Here is a 19,123-nt window from a genome sequence, read left to right as displayed (position 1 = left end):
ATTAAAGACATAATTGGAAAGATCATCGGACAGCACACCAACTTACAAGTAGTTAAAACTAGTTTTTTTAGCAAGGAATCCTCTATTTGGTATCCACAAGAAGCTGAAAGCAAAAGACATATTGAAAACCGGACAACAGGAATAATGGCAAAACAGATTTTATTTTTTAAATCGCCATTTCTGGTGTAAATACAAACCCGGTGATAATTCTATATCGATAGGGGTCAATATTCGGGGATTTTAATTACGACAATTGGAACGTGTCTGTCGTCATCTGTGAAAAAGATGTTCCATAACGGTCCATAAGACCTGGCTTATATCAACAAGAATGAAAATAGTCACAGATGAAATTAAAAGAAAATACATTTTCCAAGGTGTGTAGAATTTATGGATTTAAATGCTGGGTGTTTTTTTTTTTTTTTTTTTTTTTTTTTTTTTTTTTTTTTTTTTATGTGAAATAGATTATGCAGAGAGTATGTTTTCATCCTTTATAACTTCCGTGTCTAATGGGAAAGTAAAAATAGCAAGAACTCCTCTGTCAGCTGCCCTGGACTGCTTATGATGTCTGTATACACGGTAATTTTAAAAATAAATAATTTGAAAAGTTTTAGTGATTGGTTTTATGATGTTTTGGTTGGAATTAATATTACCACCGCTGTAATTACGTGAATTTGAATTATAAATCTAAAATATTTTTCGTTAATTGTTTATAAAGTCATTATCCTTTCGTAAGCTGTCATATCATATACCTTGAACTTTCAAAATTTAGCTATGTAAGGAGGTATTAAATGGATAAATATAACTGGCAAAGACAGGTAATAGTTGTTATTGTTGTTGTTGGTAACTAATCATGCGATCATACTGCGAACTTCCGTGTTAAGAAATATGTAGGTTCACAAATTGATGAGGTATATATTTACTTAATCAGATGTTTCAATATTTATCAGTTTATCATATCAATTAATTGCATTCAAATTTAATTATTTATCTTTTGTTCTTAATTGTAGTTTCAATTCCGATATACAGTATATGTACAATCAGTTTACATATTTAGAATGTAATGATTATATTCGCTTTGTTGTTTCAATTCTAGATATATAGAAATTGGTCTCGCCTCGACGTCGTCGTGGGGGTTAGAATTGGGAGTGCTGTTCAAGGTAAAAACAGCGTCAACAATGTTTGTCTTGTAATGAGGTCAGTTAAGGACAACCACTAGAATTTAGTCAATGATATTTGGTAAACAGTTGATAGAATATCCATACATATTTTTTGTTCCAGTCCTATCAGTCATGATCTGTTAGCTTGTACAGATAGCATAATTTACGTGTTATGATTTGTGGTTAAATCAATTCGAGATGAACAACTAATGGTAAGTCAATGATATCTGGTGTGCAGTTGTATTAGCATTTGCACATCTCATTGTCGTGGATATTAGATATCTCATTGTTCATTGACCTTGAAATCTTTGTATAGTTTACATGTTAAAAATTGTTTTTATTTCAATTCAAATAAACAACTTATGATAAATTAAATGTTTCATAAACTAAAGGGTATTTATTGTATATTAATAATACGAGATTTGGTTTATACGTCAATCAGTCGATAAGACAGCATTCAAACAACACAAGGAACAAGAAAAGTCATTTTCTGCATGAGTAAAACAAACAAAAAAACTTCAAAATATTTAAAGTAGCATTTATAATAATATGTATTTCTGGTATTTATCTTTTCATATCATATTTTTGACAATTCCAGTCTTAAATTCAACTTTTTTGTTTTAAAACTTGACAAAACCTTTTTGAGCAACAAATTGAAAACAAAAATTTTATAACAACAAATGCGTTCTTTTGACTTGTTTTCTCAGAATTACCGAATTTACAAACCTTTCTTTCACTACATACTTTATTGTCAGTTACAATAAAATTCAATAAGTAAACATTTTAGAAAAAAAAAATAACAAAAATACCGAGCTCCAAGGAATATTCACAACGGAAAGTCCCTTATCAAATGAAAAAATCAAAAGCTCAAACACATCAAAGGAACGGAAATCATCTGTAATATTCCTGACTTGGTACTGACATGTTCTTATGTAGAAAATGGTGGATTAACCTGGTTTTATAGGTAGCTAAATCTCTCAATTGTATGACAGTCGCATAAAATTCCATTAAATTGACAACAATGTGTGAATAAAAGAAACAGACATAATAGGTAAAAATGTCAAAAATAGGGATACAACAGTCAACATTTTATTATAATTCGGTCTTTTCAGACATATAAAAACATATATTGTTATAGGCAAAATAGATAATTCCTTAAACTTTGACCTAAGATAGCGTCAATTAACATTTTAGTTATTCGGATGATTAAAAAAAATCAGAACGAGTATTTTTTTTTCAATTTTGATTTTTTTACAGATACGACGGTGATTGTTATAAATGCATTAGAGTGATATGTGTATCTATTTCATTTAGTAAATTAGTAAATTGCTGATTTATTGATAGATTTTGTATGTTTAACGCCACTTTCAGCACTTTAGCTTGGAGGCCAGATTTTTGATTGGTTTAGGAAGCTGGGGTCTCAGAAAATATATTTGAAAGTGATAATCATTTTAAATTTTCTTTAAAAATGGAAATAGAGTCGATATATGATATTCATATATATATATATATATAAAAATTTGTAAAGGTAAGATAATTGCAATAAACACATTATTTAGGTCTTTCCACTTTTCTGTGGAAAGACCTATTGGTTTTCTTCTTCTGATTATTAGGTCTTTCAACTTTTCTGTGGAAAGACCTATTGGTTTTCTTCTGATTATTATTATTATATTTTTTTTTTCTTCTTCCGCCACTTTTTTTCTGACGATGCTTTTTTGTTTCGCAAGATGTCGCTTAGATTTTTTGCATATGATATCGAACAGTTATTGCGACTTTGAAACTGACTCTGTTTAACCGAAAACTTTTTATTGTAAGAGTTATCTCCCCAAACACTATTTTTGTTGTGTGCGCATCTCCTTCGCAATCGTAAAAGATTATGACAAATTTATGTCACCAATTTGCTCGTTATATCCTCAGGATCTTAAGAATAATTTTGACCGAAGCGGTCCAGAAACTCCATATCAGAGTTATTTCCCCTTCTGTATTTAAATTAAGTAAAATGTAATTGTAATTGGTAAACCATAAGTGATAGGGACCTAGGGTCTTTTGGTTTGAGGTCCTTAATGCAAAAAAAAAAAAATAGGGTCAAGGTCAAAGGTCAAAGTCATTTTTTAATTTGGATTTTGGCTAATTTTCACCTCTTTTCGCTTAGATTTTATGTGTATGATATTGAACAGTTATTACGATTTTGAAACTGACCCTGTTAAGCCGAACACTTTTTATTGTAAAAGTTATCTCCCCAAACACGGTTTTTCTTGTGTACAAATCTCCTTTGCAACCGTTAAAGATTACAACAAAATTATTTCACCAATTTGCTCGTTATATCTTCAGGATCTTAAAAATAATTTGACCGAAGTGGTCCGGAGGCTGCATATGGGAGTTATTTCCCCTTTTGTATTTTTAATAAGAAAAATGTAGTTGTAACTTGTTAACCATAAGTGATAAAGACCAGGGTCTTTTGATTTGAGATCCTTGGTCCAAAAAAAGAGAAAATAGAGTCAAGGTCAAAGGTCAAGGTCATTTTTAAATTTAGATTTTGGCTAATTTTTACCACTTTTCAAACACGATATAAAATATCGACAACATATTTTTACTTAATTGTTAGTTGCGACATGTCGTAACACTTACATATTGGTTTAAAGGGTGTGCTTACATCAAATTAGAGTTTTCTCCCCTCTTTATTTAAAAATATGCATATGGTGATATAACTCATGAACCAAATATGATTAAGATCTTGGGTTTTTTGATTTGAGGTCCTTGGTTGATGACCTTGAAATTGAGCTCAAAGTCATAGGTTAAATTGACGTTCTAGATTTTAACCCTTGCTTTTACCTCATATGTATACATGATAAAACCATGGGACTTTTTGCATTTATTTGCAAGCCATATGACCTTAAAAAGGGAACCGGAAGTGAACCTGTGTAAACCCGAAGAAACTATTTTTTTGTACTTTTTAAATGTAGAACCATACATTTTTGGAATAAGTGTCAATTAAACAGTTAAATAATACCGGAAGTAACCTTTTTCAAACCGGAAGTAACAAATTATCTTCCTTATTCAAAACATATTGTGTAGAAACCATATATTTTTGGAATCAGAGTACTTTAAGCTATCATTTGACGCTGATAATGAGATCTTAAACTGTATTTTACTATTTTCATATCAAAATACTTGTTTTTTGGTGGAAAGACCTGCAATTGTTCTGTGAACAATTGGTTTTTAATTATTATTATTTTTTTCTTCTTCCGCCACTTTTTTTCTGACGGTGCTCTTTTGTTTTGCAAGATGTCGCTTAGATTTTTTTGCATATGATATCGAACAATTATTGCGACTTTGAAACTGACCCTGTTTAACCGAGCACTTTTTATTGTAAGATTTATCTCCCCTAACACTAGTTTTCTTGTGTGCGCATCTCCTTCGCAACCGTAAAGGATTACGACAAATTTAATTCACCAATTTGCTTCTCATATCCTCAGGATCTTAAGAATAATTTTGACCGGAGCGGTCTTAAGTTAATTTGAGTAGAAAGACCTTCAATTGTTCTCTGAACAATTGGTTTTTAATTAATCTTATTAGGTCTTTCCACTTTTCTGTGGAAAGACCTATTGGTTTTCTTCTTCTGATTATTATTATTATTATTAGGTCTTTCCACTTTTCTGTGGAAAGACCTATTGGTTTTCTTCTGATTATTATTTATTTCTTCTTCCGCCACTTTTTTCTGACGGTGCTTTTTTGTTTCGCAAGATTTAGCTTAGATTTTTTGTGTATGATATCGAACAGTTATTGCGATTTTGAAACTGACCCTGTTTAGCCTAATACTTTTTATTGTAAGAGTTATCTCCCCAAACACTGTTTTTCTTGTGTACACATCTTCTTCGCAACCGTAAAGGATTATGACAAATTTATGTCTCCAATTTGTTCGTTACATCCTCAGGATCTTAAGAATAATTTTGACCGAAGCGGTCCAGAAACTCCATATGAGAGTTATTTCCCCTTCTGTACTTAAAATCAGTAAAATGTAATTGTAATTGATAAACCATAAGTGATAGGGACCTAGGGTCTTTTGATTTGAGGTCCTTGGTCCAAAAAAAAAGAAAAAAATAGGGTCAAGGTCAAAGGTCAAGGTCAAAGGTCAAGGTCATTTTAAATTTAAATTTTGGCTTATTTTCACCCCTTTTCAAACACGATATAAGATATCGACAACATATTTTTACTTAATTGTTAGTTGCGACATGTCTTAACACATGCATATCGGTATAAAGGGTACGCTTACATCAAATTAGAGTTTTCTCCCCTCTTTTATTTAAAAATATGCATATGGTGATATAACTCATGAACCAAATATAATTAAGTCCTAGGGTCTTTTGACTTTAGGTCCTTGGTTGATGACCTTGAAATTGAGCTCAAGGTCATAGGTTAAATTGACATTCTAGATTTTGACCTTTGCTTTTACCTCATATGTACACATGATAAATCCATGGGACTTTTTGCATTAGGTTTCAAGCCATTTAACCTTAGAAAAGCCAACCGGAAATGACCTTGTGTAAACCGGAAGTAGCTTTTTTTTGTACTTAATTAATGTAAAATTTCATAGAACCATATATTTTTGGTATCAGTGTCAATTAAACGTTTGAATAATACCGGAAGTAACATTTTTCAAATCCGAAGTAACAAATTATCTCCCTTATTTAAAAAATGTTGTATAGAAACCATATATTTTTGGAATCAGCGTACAATAAGCTATCATTTGAAGCTGGAAATTACATTTTAAAACAAATTTCACTATTTTTTTATATTAAAATACCTGTTTTTTTGTGGAAAGACCTTCAATTGTTCTCTAAACAATTGGTTTTTAATAATTTTTTTTTTCTTCTTCTGCCACTTTTTTCTGACGGTGCTTTTTTGTTTCGCAAGATGACGCTTAGATTTTTTGCATATGATATCGAACAGTTATTACGATTTTGAAACTGACCCTGTTGAGCCGAACACTTTTTATTGTAAGAGTTATCTCCCCCAAACACTGTTTTTCTTGTGTACAAATCTCCTTTGCAACCGTTAAAGATTACGACAAAATTATTTCACCAATTTGCTTGTTATATCTTCAGGATCTCAAAAATAATTTTGACCGAAGCGGTCCGGAGACTACATATGGGAGTTATTTCCCCTTTTGCATTTTTAATAACAAAAATGTAGTTGTAGCTTGTAAACCATAAGTGATAAAGACCTAGCGTCATTTGATTTGAGATCCTTGGTCCAAAAAAACGAAAATAGGGTCAAGGTCGTAACACATACATATTGGTTTAAAGGGTGCGCTTACATCAAATTAGAGTTTTCTCCCCTCTTTATTTAAAAATATGCATATGGTGATATAACTCATGAACCAAATATAATTAAGATCTGGGGTCTTTTGATTTGAGGTCCCTGGTTGATAACCTTGAAATTGAGCCCAAGGTCATAGATTAAATTGACGTTCTAGATTTTGACCTTTGCTTTTACCTCATTTGTATACATGATAAAGCCATTGGACTTTTTGCATTTAGTTGCAAGCCATATGACCTTCAAAAACGAACCGGAAGTGAACCTGTGTAAACCGGAAGTAGCTATTTTTTTGTACTTTTTGTATGTAAAAGTATATAGAACCATATATTTTTGGAATCAGTGTCAATTAAACAGTGAAACAATACCGGAAGTAACATTTTTCAAACCGGAAGTAACAAATTATTTCCCTTATTCAAAAAATATTGTATAGAAACCATATATTTTTCGAATCAGCGTATTATTAGCTATCATTTGACGCTGGAAATGACATTTTAAACCGAATTTTTACTATTTTCATATCAAAATTCTTGTTTTTTTGTGGAAAGACCTTCAATTGTTCTCTGAATAATTGGTTTTTAATTTTTGTTTGTTTTCTTCTTTTTTATTATTATTTAATTTATATCTTAATTTGAATCTCTAATGCGACTTCTAGAATGCAATGGTCAATATTTATTTTACGGAGATAATAACCCATCAGTATTTGAAGATTTCTACTGTTTTTTTTTAAATATCATTTTAGCGTGTAGAAACTCGCTTAATTTTCGTTTTTATTAAATCTCCAAATGTTTTACCGGTCTTGAAAGGACAGAAATATCAAAATATTGAAATAATGAAATAATAAACTTTCATCATTGTTTGCGGTACTTTTGGTTATTATACATATTACCAAGTTCTTTATTTTCATCTGGAAACATGTAGTTTTGGATATGTACACTCAAAGTATGCTTTTTTAATGATCATATATATATTAAATGTCTGGATGTTTTAAATTAGATAAATAACTGAACAGTTATTATAAGACATAATAAGGGTATAACAGAAATTATTGATACAGGAAAATGAGGAAAGAACCGACATTATTTCAAACCAAAAAAAAAACGGTTTTGTTCATTCTTTTTTATTGTATATATTTTAGCTTTATAAATTATGACAAAGACGTCCTTCATATATTCAGCTGAAACCATCAAGGAATGGAAATAAAAAGTCTATTTTTTTCATCAATATTTTATGAAATGGGGAACCTAATGAAGCATTGAAAAAAGAGTTCAAAAAGACATTTTTACCTTTTATGATTCCTTAATTTTATTCAAATCAATTTAACTATTCCGAGACCATTTACATCAATGTAATTAATTATGGATATTGTCTATGTATTGTGTATTCAATATAAAATAAAAACTTTTAATGACATAAATGCTGTTATATCGTTTCAGTGTTCCTGCATGTCAAGAAAATAATTTATTGAGATGGAAAAGTTCGTAAAACATATCAAAGAAAGGGTTTTCGTCAATTATGAAAATGAAGAAGTTAAAAAGATAATGCGCTACATGAACACATATTTGGCTACTTTCCAAGACCGCTTTAATCAGACGACTAATGACTATAAAATTAAATGTACCAAAATGTGTGGTAGCATGAAAGAAAAGACAAGAATTTGGGAAATCTGGATCAAAGACAAAAAAAGTTCTTACGAACCTATTTTGGAATTTGATTATTTGGCAGTTATTGGCCCGAAAAAGGGAACAGAAGTTACAAAAAGTTCTCACGTCGGTTACATGAATTTGTATCTGGAAAGTGACGATTGTTGGTTGACTGAATCACAAACTATTTTGTCACCCAAAACAGTAAATACGGCATTTTTAAAAAGACTCGTGGACATCATGAAAACGTGTCCTGCATCTACCGAAAACTTTGAACTGAATGCATATAATTTTCTCCGACGGAAACATAATTGCGATTGTTCTTTGTGCAAAGTTGTACAAATGTCTTTACAACAAATTACAATGAAAGAACTCACATTTAAATGGACAATTGAAGACGCAGAAAATAAAATAGATGCATATTGCTACAACCAAGAGAGCGGAAAGATCCAACACTCTAGTAGCTCTACAGTTCTTGTGAAATTAGATTTTTTGCCAGCTTTCAAAATAGGTGAAAACACCAAAATGAGTTCTACTCGCCCATACTTTCTTGTGCCAAAAGTATGTCGCCATCAACATGAATATTGTTGGAGAATGTCCTTCTGTATTGAGGAAATACAGGAATTTAAAAACACATCACAATTCCATAGGGATGCTTACAAATTTGTGAAAGCCTTGATTCAAATGCTTGATTGGAATGAAATACCATCGTATGAACTAAAAAATGTATTATTTCGTCACATAAAGGAATGCAAAAACGAGGAAGATAATGCGCTACCGTGTGTTTGCGAGGTACTGACCAAATTTGGTTACTATATTAGAAAAGGAAAAATTCCACATTATAATGATCCAGACTTAGAATTTGGAAGGTTCTTACAAAGTAAAGATTATAAAGCTTTTGGGGAATTTCTCATACATTTAAGCCAAATATTGGGAAAAGGGCGACTCACAGGAAAAGAGATGTTATCAGTAGAAGGCATGAACAAGATTCTATGGACCAGTTTGATTAGAAAGGAACTATATGAGACGGCAGATGCCATTGTTAATGGGGAGTTAAATCAAGTTGATCTTTGTTTTACTTTCGAGGCAGAGTTAGCAAAAGTCAAAACACAGTTTGAAACATACAAAATGAAATGCGATAATAGAACATGTGCAATATTTTGACAAAAAGAAATAAAACTGTTCCAAAAAAAAAATATTGGAAGAAAAGAGAGAATCATTTAAAGTATCGTAATTTAGAGTTGAACATAAAAATAAACACGATTTACACGATATTCCATGAATCTCACACGAATCCGGCAACAATTCTATTAATTGTATAAATAATACAAATTGAGTATATCGAAATACGATAGCATCAGTTTTTAAACACATGCATATTGTATATTGAAATATTGAATATCAACGACCTCAAGCCCTCAAAAGCAAAACACGCTAATATGAGATAACCGAATGATAAGGGGTTAAAAAATGTTAACGTCTATACCATGTTTACATGATAAATGAATGAACTTTGAAAAGAGAAAATTGCAGATGATTGATTGAATAGCTACATGTAATAAAGTGGTTGATATTTTAGTTATAGAATAACTAGTCGAAGAATTCAAATATAAAAAACATATTCAACGAGTGACCGAACACCACGAATGCACGTAATTATTAGAGTTGTACGGTCACGAGTTGAATACTTTTTGATATTTGAATTCTTTGATTAGTTATTCTTTTTATTATATTGACATTTTTAATGGAATTAAAGTAGAAAATGTAGGGAACTATATCATTTTCTACACATTCACAGCTTGTTTTGATGCGACGTCATCGCCGACGTCTTGACAATACCTTTTGTTGTATGACGTCAGAGGAGTAAAATAATCGAGTTTATTTAACATGTGAAGATATCGGTTATCATTTCACTGGGAAACTACGGTAATTCATTGCAACCAACGTAATAAGTGGTTTTAATTTAAAAAGAAACATCTTTATTCAGTGTACTTTTATTTTCATAGAAATATTCCCTTGATTCCTACTTATTTTTAAACATGTACACAGTTACACAAGATATACTTCACTCTCAAGTATGCACACGTGTATGATATAATCGCTTGGCACAACTCTATAATGAAACTATATATTTAATGCCTACCCAGCGTTATTGGTGAATGTATCAACGTTGTTTTGAGCTCAATGTTGCAAGAGAAAACTATCACAATGACCACATGGCGATTTGATTGCATTACTATTTTACATCTAATGGTCGTTCAACGGATTTGTAGTTACATGTGCAGTGCAACGGGTGCCATATGTGGAGCACGATCTTCTTACCCAACCGGAGCACCTCAGAATACCCACGGTTTTGGTGTTTCTTGTAGCTCAGTCTTTAGTTTTCTATGTTGTGTTTTGTATACTGCTGTTTGTCTTTTGTGATCGAGTTTCGTGTTGCTAGGCACTGTACTTGCAACCTTAGGCGTTACTGTTTGACGTGAACTTGACTGATCGGTGAATGATCGGTGACGGATGTTTGACTGATCTATGAGTGATCGGTGATCGGTGACCCATAGAATCCGTCAGATAAGTCAAATAAGCTATGTGAGAGTTACCGTGACAACGGTCAGCTATCGATCAGTAAATTAATTTTATGCACGGATCGGACGGATACGTATATATTTAAAATTCTTATGTAAACCGAACTCCACAGTGTTTACATTCAATGAACCCGGGCCTCTACGAAGACACCTCTACTCGTTAAATTGTAATAAATTTGGTTGCAATAACAAATAAAAAAAAATATAAATTACTGTTCACGCATCATATGTATTACTTCATATCTTTTTATTTAAATTTGAGCTAAATAATTGCATAAGTGCAGAATAATGATATACTCAGAATGTTTATGTACCACTTATAAGCGATAAAATGTTATCATTTAAAATAAATACTCTATTTAGCAATTTCATGTCACTAGACATGCTAAATGATAAAAGTAAAAATAGCATAACAGTAAAGATGCTTAGAGCTTTGTTTGTGTTGATTATAAGTGTTGTTTTAACTATTGTTTTAAATTACCTTTATTTCTTCTTTTGATAAAAAGTAATGCAACTTTACTTGTAATTATTTATCTTAAAGGCCTCAAGATAGAATTTAGATATAATCAGAATTAAAAAAAAATAAACTTTTGTTTTTGTGGAATAAGAATGCAGTTATTTCTTTATTTTAATACAAATTATAAACCGCTATAAGATTTCAGTACTTTTTGTACCTCAGGATTGATTGTTTTTCATAAAATATGCTGAATTTTAGGGAAAGGATACTAAATGTGTATTCGCGTTGCTTTAAATGCAAATATTTCTTCTCATATTGGCAATAATGCAATTTCAATTGCAATCAGTCCTTATAAATGCTTTTAGATAAGTAATTTTGTATTAAATGTGAATAAATGAAGGATAAATATTCTTTTGTTTTTTTTTAACTAGAATTCAATCATTTCTTCATTTTAATGGAAATTATTGACCGACATTGGATTTTTTGCTTTTTTTAGTTTATGATTGGTTGTTTGTCATAAAATAAAAGATTATCAGAGAAAATGTACTTACATTTTGTTTGTATTGTTTAAAATTACCTAAATTATTCTTCTTTTGATAAAAAAATGTTGCTATTTAATTTGTGGTTAGTTATTTTAAAGGCCTCAAGATAAGTCCTTTTTTAGATTTTAGATACAATCAGAATTAAAATACTTAAACTTATGTTTATGTGGAATAAGAATGCAGTTATTGCTTTATTTTAATACAAATTCTAAACTGCCATTTAATTTCAGTGCTTTTTGTACATCAGGATTGGTTGTTTTTTCATAAAATATGCTGAATTTTTGGGAAAAGATACTTAATTTTTGTACGCGTTGCCTAAAATGCATATATTTCTCCACATATTTGAAATAATGCAACGTCAATTGCAATCAGTCTCTATAAATGCCTTTTGATAACTAATTTTGTATAAAATGTGAATATTTGAAGGATAAATATACATAAACTTTTGTTTTTGTTGAACAAGAATGCAATCATTTCTTCATTTTAATGGCAATTATTGACTGCCATTTGATTTTTGTACTTTTATAGTTTCGGATTGGTTGTTTTTCATAAAATTAAAAAAAATATCCGAGAAAACATACTAAAATGTTGTTCGCATTGTTTAAAATTACCAATATTTCTTATCTTTAGAGAAAATGCAGCAATTTTATTTATAATTTGTTATTTTAATGGCCTCATTTGAGATAAGATTGTTTTAAAGAATTTTCAGATTATAAGGATACAACTTTAAAATATTGAAAATAGTACACCAAAATTTTCAATAACTGATCATTTCATTTTATTTTCCAGAGTATATTCGGAAATTAATAAAATTAAAATCGCGATATAAACACCGTTTTAGAACTCTCCGAGTTTGAAAATATATAACCTTAATAAAAACCAAAATGATCATTCTTTAATGAAAATATTAAAATTTAGTTTTTATTTATATTTTTCTTTTCATTTAAATTCATTAAACTTTGCTGAATGATTAAAAAAAATGTTGATCAGTCTACTTGAACGTTTCCTATATGTCGCCATTTTATTCTGAGATTCCGTAATTTATATTAGTTTATCATGTGACGTAGTAGAGTTCAATCCGTTAAATAGGTCGATCGGTCCTATCCGTCCTATCCGTCTGATCAGTCAATTACTTTTACTATAAGTCTAACGGATTGGTGACGTGAGTTTGACGCGAACTTGACTAATCGGTAACTGATCGATGACCGCTGATTGATCGCTAAAACAGTAACGCCTAAGGTTGCAAGTACTGTACTGTCAGTTTCTTATAAGTTTTAATATCCCTTTTGTATCTTTCGCCTCTCTTATAACACTTGAAGGCTCAAGATGTGATGTTGCGGTAAAACTGATATTCATTTTTTGAGTTTATTTCTAGTTATCATATTTTGGTTAATTAAACCATGTTGGAATTTAATAGAGCGATTCATATTGATACCTAGTAGAAGTTCAAAGCTTGCCTTATCTGACTGATATTAAGGTATCCAGTTTATCCGGGGGACATTTGTCACTGTTAGCATAGTCCAGTGAAAAATTTTCGTAGTCTGTTGTATTTCTATTTACACCAATATGTCATCAAATGACATTGGATACCCTGCTTCTATCATGCCTTTTAATAATATATGGTCAAATCGCTGAAAGACCCCCTCCTGAAATATTGAAAACTATCATTCTGCATTGACAATAATATCTTGGTGTAAATTAGATTCACCCAATCAGGCTAATGCCCTCATAAGTGTATCTATTACATACATGTTAGAAGATTAGTAATAGCTTGTTATTTAGAACCAATGAGTAGGTCGATAACGCTCTTAATCGGCTGTTTGGGTTCTTTTTTGTCATATAAATCGCAAAGTTCCAAACACTTCACCTTGTCAAATTAAAGATTTTCATTAGATCCTATGATGAGACTCGACTGTCACATCACGAATACATCCTAAACAAAAGATTTAAAATAGCATGTATCAATATTTGTTTTAATGTATTGTAGTATACATGTAACTTATCCGTTTTATTCGATTAATCAGATAATTCATGTAAATAAGGGTGAACAATTATTTTTTAATGTAGAAATGTTGTTAGTGTAGAATAAAACAACATTAAAGAAAATTTCGAATTATTTTAATTATTAGTATTATCATTTAACATTATTAATGATTCCAACAGTTGCGAGTTCAAATTGTGATGCAACAAGTCATCGGAAGATACCTTTCACAAAAAAATAATTGTTCGCGTGGATGTGTAAAATTACCGTCATATATCATCTTTGGAATTAAGTTAGGGATGGTTGATTATTAAAAACATGATGAAGGAATTATTTCGATTCTAATAGGACAAATACGGTATTTTTATAGGTCGAAGCGTACAAGAATACCTTAGGAATGTTTGGCTGTTCCTATTTCCTCCCAAATAAACGTGTACAAAATATACCGAAAAAAACGGTTCTGCAATGGAATTATGAAATAAACAGATTTAAAAAACTTTTGATAAATAATTTTAACATTTATTATTCTAAAATAGAACAATTGATATCAAACAAGTTTTTGTTTCTGTTCAGAGATTTCTTTACGTCACAGCTCATAACGATGGTGGAAATGGCGGGTGACAGTTGAACATGAAGGCAAGACACATTTATTCCTTATTTTCCATGTTAATATGGATTGTTCCCCCAGTGATTGAAGCGTTGGTGAAAATGTTTAAATCGGACAGTGGATTTCTCGCTAAAGAGGATGAAACAGTGTATTGGAAAGCTCTCTACGTTGCTTGTCAGTTGGACTTTCAATGTAGCTGTCCAAAGATTTAACATTCCGGTGTCCCGTTACAGACATAATAGCCCGGTCATCGACTCCCGCTCTTTTCAATCCTGTTGCCACAGTGGCTCTCAATCAGTGGTTTGTGTATCTGATAAATAGACCAGCTTCTTCAGATATTCTTGACATCATACTTGCCAATTTGTTTTTTGCCAATTGGTTGTGCAGCATACCATATAGTTGGTTTAGGATACTGGAGTGCTTGCTGAAAAAATGCTGTACACCTTGGACTAACCTTTCCTAGATAAAAGTCCAAGCTAAACACTGGACAGTGAATGTCCCCAGGTTTAACGTACATTCTTACGTCCCTTGAATTTCCTTTTGAGTCTACACCATGGTGTGTTTTGCCACACTCATTGTAAGTCATTTTGTAGTACTCTTGTCCTTTGTCATCTTTACATTTTGCATAAGTTGTTTTCTTCAAATCAGTAAGCCCCTCCTGTCCCCTCCTTCCAAAATTCAGCATAATGTCCCAGAAAACTTTATTTTGGAGAGTTACTGGAAGATACCACTGGAATACAGCTTTTGGATATCACCTTCAGCTACAGCCTTTTTTATGTACAGTTATATCTTTCCCTTCCCTTTTCAATTTTTTCATCATACCCGTGATTACATGATTTGATGGCATAAATGATTTGTTAGTAATTATGTTAATTTCCCGATTATAAGGAGGACCAGTTATATGCCTAGAAATAGCAGATCGACTTCCGACGAGTGCTGACTAAGAATAATCAGTGCCTTGTTTGGTCTGCAAACTTGCATAAAAGTAGCACAATCTGTCATTTAGGATAGTTTCATCCAGTTCCTCAAAACTGCTGCTGTACTTATTTTCAGTTAGCCAACCTGAAATTATTTGTACCATTTTTTTACGTATTCAAGTAATTCTTATAAAAATTTTTATTTAATTGTGATAAATTTTATATGCATATAATTTATTTCAAAGACTTGATTCATATAAATAAATAATAGAGGACTGTATATTGCTTTATGCATGTTTTAATTTAGCGTTTTATGCCAAAAGCATGTTGGTGTTCGTGCATATTTTGTACATGTAGACTAGAGCGACCTACGTATACAGTATTCTATCAATCTTTTTATGTAGACTAAACACATGATATTCAGCTTGTCTTCTTTTCATGTACATGTTCGTGTCATTCAAAATTTTGTAGTGAAAATAAGTTATGCTTTTGCTGTTGTAATACTTAACGAAACAGTAAACCCTGGTAGTATTTTGGAAGTACACCTATCTATAGGAGGATGGGGTTCTATTCCCCACTGGGGTATTTTGTTTACTACTTCAGCATGCTCATAACTGTTATAATAATTTATTTAATATATTTTTTTAAGTATGCTTACATATATGATAAATAACACTACGTCAAGTACAATAAAAATCCAAATATCAAGGAATATTTTTATTTTAATTCTACATCTTGACAATCGAAAGTACATCTCATTTAAGAATACAACATTTGTAATTTGCATCATTTGATTTTCTTGTTATTTAAGTTATATTCCATAACACTGAAGGGTAAATTTTATGTTTGAAAACGGTAAAAAAAATATTGCTAGGTTGCTGACTAATTGCCGAATACCATTAGTACGGCATTACCTCACGATTTTCTATATGTATCATTAAAATGTTTTATTGAAACTAATTTACCATCAATTTATGATTGTATTTTCTTTCCAATGTAATATTTTTGCATTTTATGGTTTTTACCTCTTAGAACAATGTAGAAGTTTGACACCCCATACTGTCTGCTGGTTGGTTCTTGGCTCAGTTTATGCCAGCGCTAACTTTTCAATTTCTTCTTTGCTAGGCAGCTCCTTAAATCTTGACTTTTTGGCAGGTGGTTCTTGATTTATACATTTAGCAGTTAAGTCTTCATCAATCTGAGATAGTTCCTCATCTGACTGTGACTGTTCATTATTTTCAAAATTGAATATGGTGTCCTCTGTCAATTTTGAGAATGAGGAACTAACTCTGGCATTACATATCTCGTGTCTGAAAACCCTTTTTATTCCTCCATCAGCCATAGATTGTATTGTGTACTGCCTGACGGCATTGTGTTCCATAAAGTGGTCTGTTATCTTATAAGATGCCCCTTTATAATCTACTTTAAGTCCAATTTTCAACGGCGATACTGTGTATCTATACATTTTGACAGCAGACGATGAGTCATCGGACATGTGCATTTACATGGGAGGTTTGCTAAATGGACGGAACAGCCGTAACAAACGCTGCCGGTTGCAGCCATTTTCAGCCATTTTCATATTAAATAAGCTTTTAAACACTAATAGAGGATAATTATATGATGTTTTACATCAATAACTGATAAATTTTATTTAAGCAGTTATACTAGTAACGGGTTTTACTACTGAAACGGTCATTTTTAACTGAACAACTCTTAAATGCCTGAATTTACCGCAAGGAAAAATGTCAAGATTTTTTTCAGTTGTTCAGTACATGTTCAGTACACTAACTACTGCGATCGATTAAGTAACAGTCAGTACTGGTTCAGGTAATTAAGAAAAAACGACTAGCGTTAAATCTAGTACTGACAAGTACATTTTAGTATACTTCAGTTCATCGATAGAATCGTTGTCCAGTACTTTTCAGTGTATCAAAATAATATGAGGATAGCTTCCCTTTGATTAGCAGAGGAATCGAAATAAAAAAAAAAAAGCGAAAAAAAAATTGAATGAATAAATATAAAGAGACATGATCGGCAACCGTACTGTAGATACACGGTTTTGTTAACATGCGATTCATTTTCATAAATTGGTAATTTATAACATAGATAATAACTGTTAAAATATTTGTATGAAAATAGCAATAACCAAATAACATTCTAATAATTATTCTTTAATGGTTATGCAAATATAAAATATTGATGACTGTAAACTGAGACTACAGCTGTAAATCGATTTCCGTAAAGATTAGAATGATGAAAAATCCCGATAGCTTTCGAAAATATCAACGCTATGATTTCGCGCCGTTTGTCTGGTCTTTTGGTAGTTTCTTGCTGTGTCCGACAGAATTAACGTAAGTATATATTTTGAAAATATTTTGACAGTTTCGATTGATATACATTCCTTACTTTACACAAGGATTTGCAAATCCTTGCTTTACAAGAGTGTTTGTTTGATTTGTGAACTAGTTGAATGATCATTTTCTGTTTATATCGACGACTTTCACAAGAAAGGGGGTTTGGTTATAATACATCTGTTCATTGAAATTCCTGTTCTTCGACATTTAAAACAAAATAATCTAAAACGAGCAGCTGATCAATATCAAGCATTAATAGTATAAAATTTAGCCTTAATATCAATATAAACATGGACAGCAGGGGCGGATCCAGCCATTTCTAAAAGGGGGTTCCATACCCAGGATAAAGGGGGTTCCAACCTTATGTTCCCATTCAAAAGCATTGATCGTCAAAAAAGGGGGGTTCCAACATATCCTCATATTATTTTGATACACTGGGCAGCTCACAGTGGCGGATCCAGAAATTTTCATAGGTAGGGTCCACTGACTGCCTAAGAGGGGGCTCCGCTTCAGTCATGCTTCAATGATTCCCTATACCCTATATAATCAACCAATTTTTTTCCCACAAAAGGGGGGCCCAGGCCCAAGCCCCCCCCCCCCCCCCCTTCCCTAAATCCGCCTCTGGCTCAGCTGGGTAACATTATAAGTGACAAGCATAATTTAACAAGGGAGCTGCCTGTCGGACCTAGACCATGTAGACTATTTTTTTAGTGTAATAGTCCAAAATCGGACGATTAGAACTTAACATTGTTTTATATGGATTAAGTTAAGCATTTGCTTTCAATGGTTTTTCAACATTTTATTTATACAATATCAGAAATCAAAGTTTTATCTTTATACACCAATCTCAAGTTTTTTTTAAGAAGGAGTTACCGAACAGCTGCCCCGCACAATCGGTTCCTACTGTGACATATTAACATAAGCATTGTGACATATGAAATTTACTGGAAAGTGCATAAACTCGATAGTCGTCTATTTTGATGTAAAAAAAAATCACTTTGTTATGTATAAGTGGCAACTTTAACCTATAGATCTACCTGTATATTTAGCATGCTACTAAATTATATTCCAATCTTAATTGTCTAGGATTGTCAAATTTGCAAATCCTTGCTTTTTTTCACCCCAAGTTAATTTGAATCTTAAATTTAACAGCAATACACCAAACTACATAACAACTTGGGATTCAGTAAGATCAATATATTACTAAGATAGTTGTATAGTTTGATGAAAATCCAAGTTGATTTGAAAAAGTTATTAAAAGAATTAAAGTGTACTATCATTCTAGCTTTTTTACCTAGATTTATTTAATTCTTAAATTTGACAGCAATACACCAAACTACATAACGACCTGTGATTCGGTAAGATAAATATATTACCAAGGTAGCTGTATAGTTTGATGAAAATCCAAGTTGATTTAAAAAAGTTATGAAAAAAATTAAAGTGTACTATCTGACTTTTGTCCGAAATTGCAAATCCTAGCTTTTTTACCTAGGTTAATTTGAATCTTAAATTTAACAGCAATACACCAAGCTACATAACAACTTGGGATTCAGTAAGATCAATATAT

The 19,123-nt window shown here is 31.3% G+C and overlaps 1 protein-coding gene and 1 long non-coding RNA gene across 2 annotated transcripts in view; one reads left to right on the top strand and one right to left on the bottom strand.

Moving 5' to 3' along the window:
* Positions 1–19,123, bottom strand: part of LOC127704752 (uncharacterized) — a 53,866-nt gene that overhangs the window by 8,320 nt on the left and 26,423 nt on the right. The gene's annotated exons all lie outside the window — the stretch shown is intronic.
* LOC127704722 (uncharacterized) lies at positions 847–9,388 on the top strand. The gene is made up of 2 exons (XM_052208921.1): positions 847–908; positions 7,910–9,388. Exon 2 carries the CDS (start codon positions 7,943–7,945, stop codon positions 9,278–9,280), a length of 1,338 nt encoding a protein of 445 aa, XP_052064881.1. The 5' UTR covers positions 847–908; positions 7,910–7,942; the 3' UTR covers positions 9,281–9,388.

The sequence above is a fragment of the Mytilus californianus genome, unplaced genomic scaffold, assembly GCF_021869535.1.
Source record: "Mytilus californianus isolate M0D057914Y unplaced genomic scaffold, xbMytCali1.0.p SCAF_6, whole genome shotgun sequence".
Classification (NCBI taxonomy): domain Eukaryota; kingdom Metazoa; phylum Mollusca; class Bivalvia; order Mytilida; family Mytilidae; genus Mytilus; species Mytilus californianus.
Note: the sequence above shows the minus strand (reverse complement) of the source record. Positions and strands in the feature narration are given on the sequence as shown.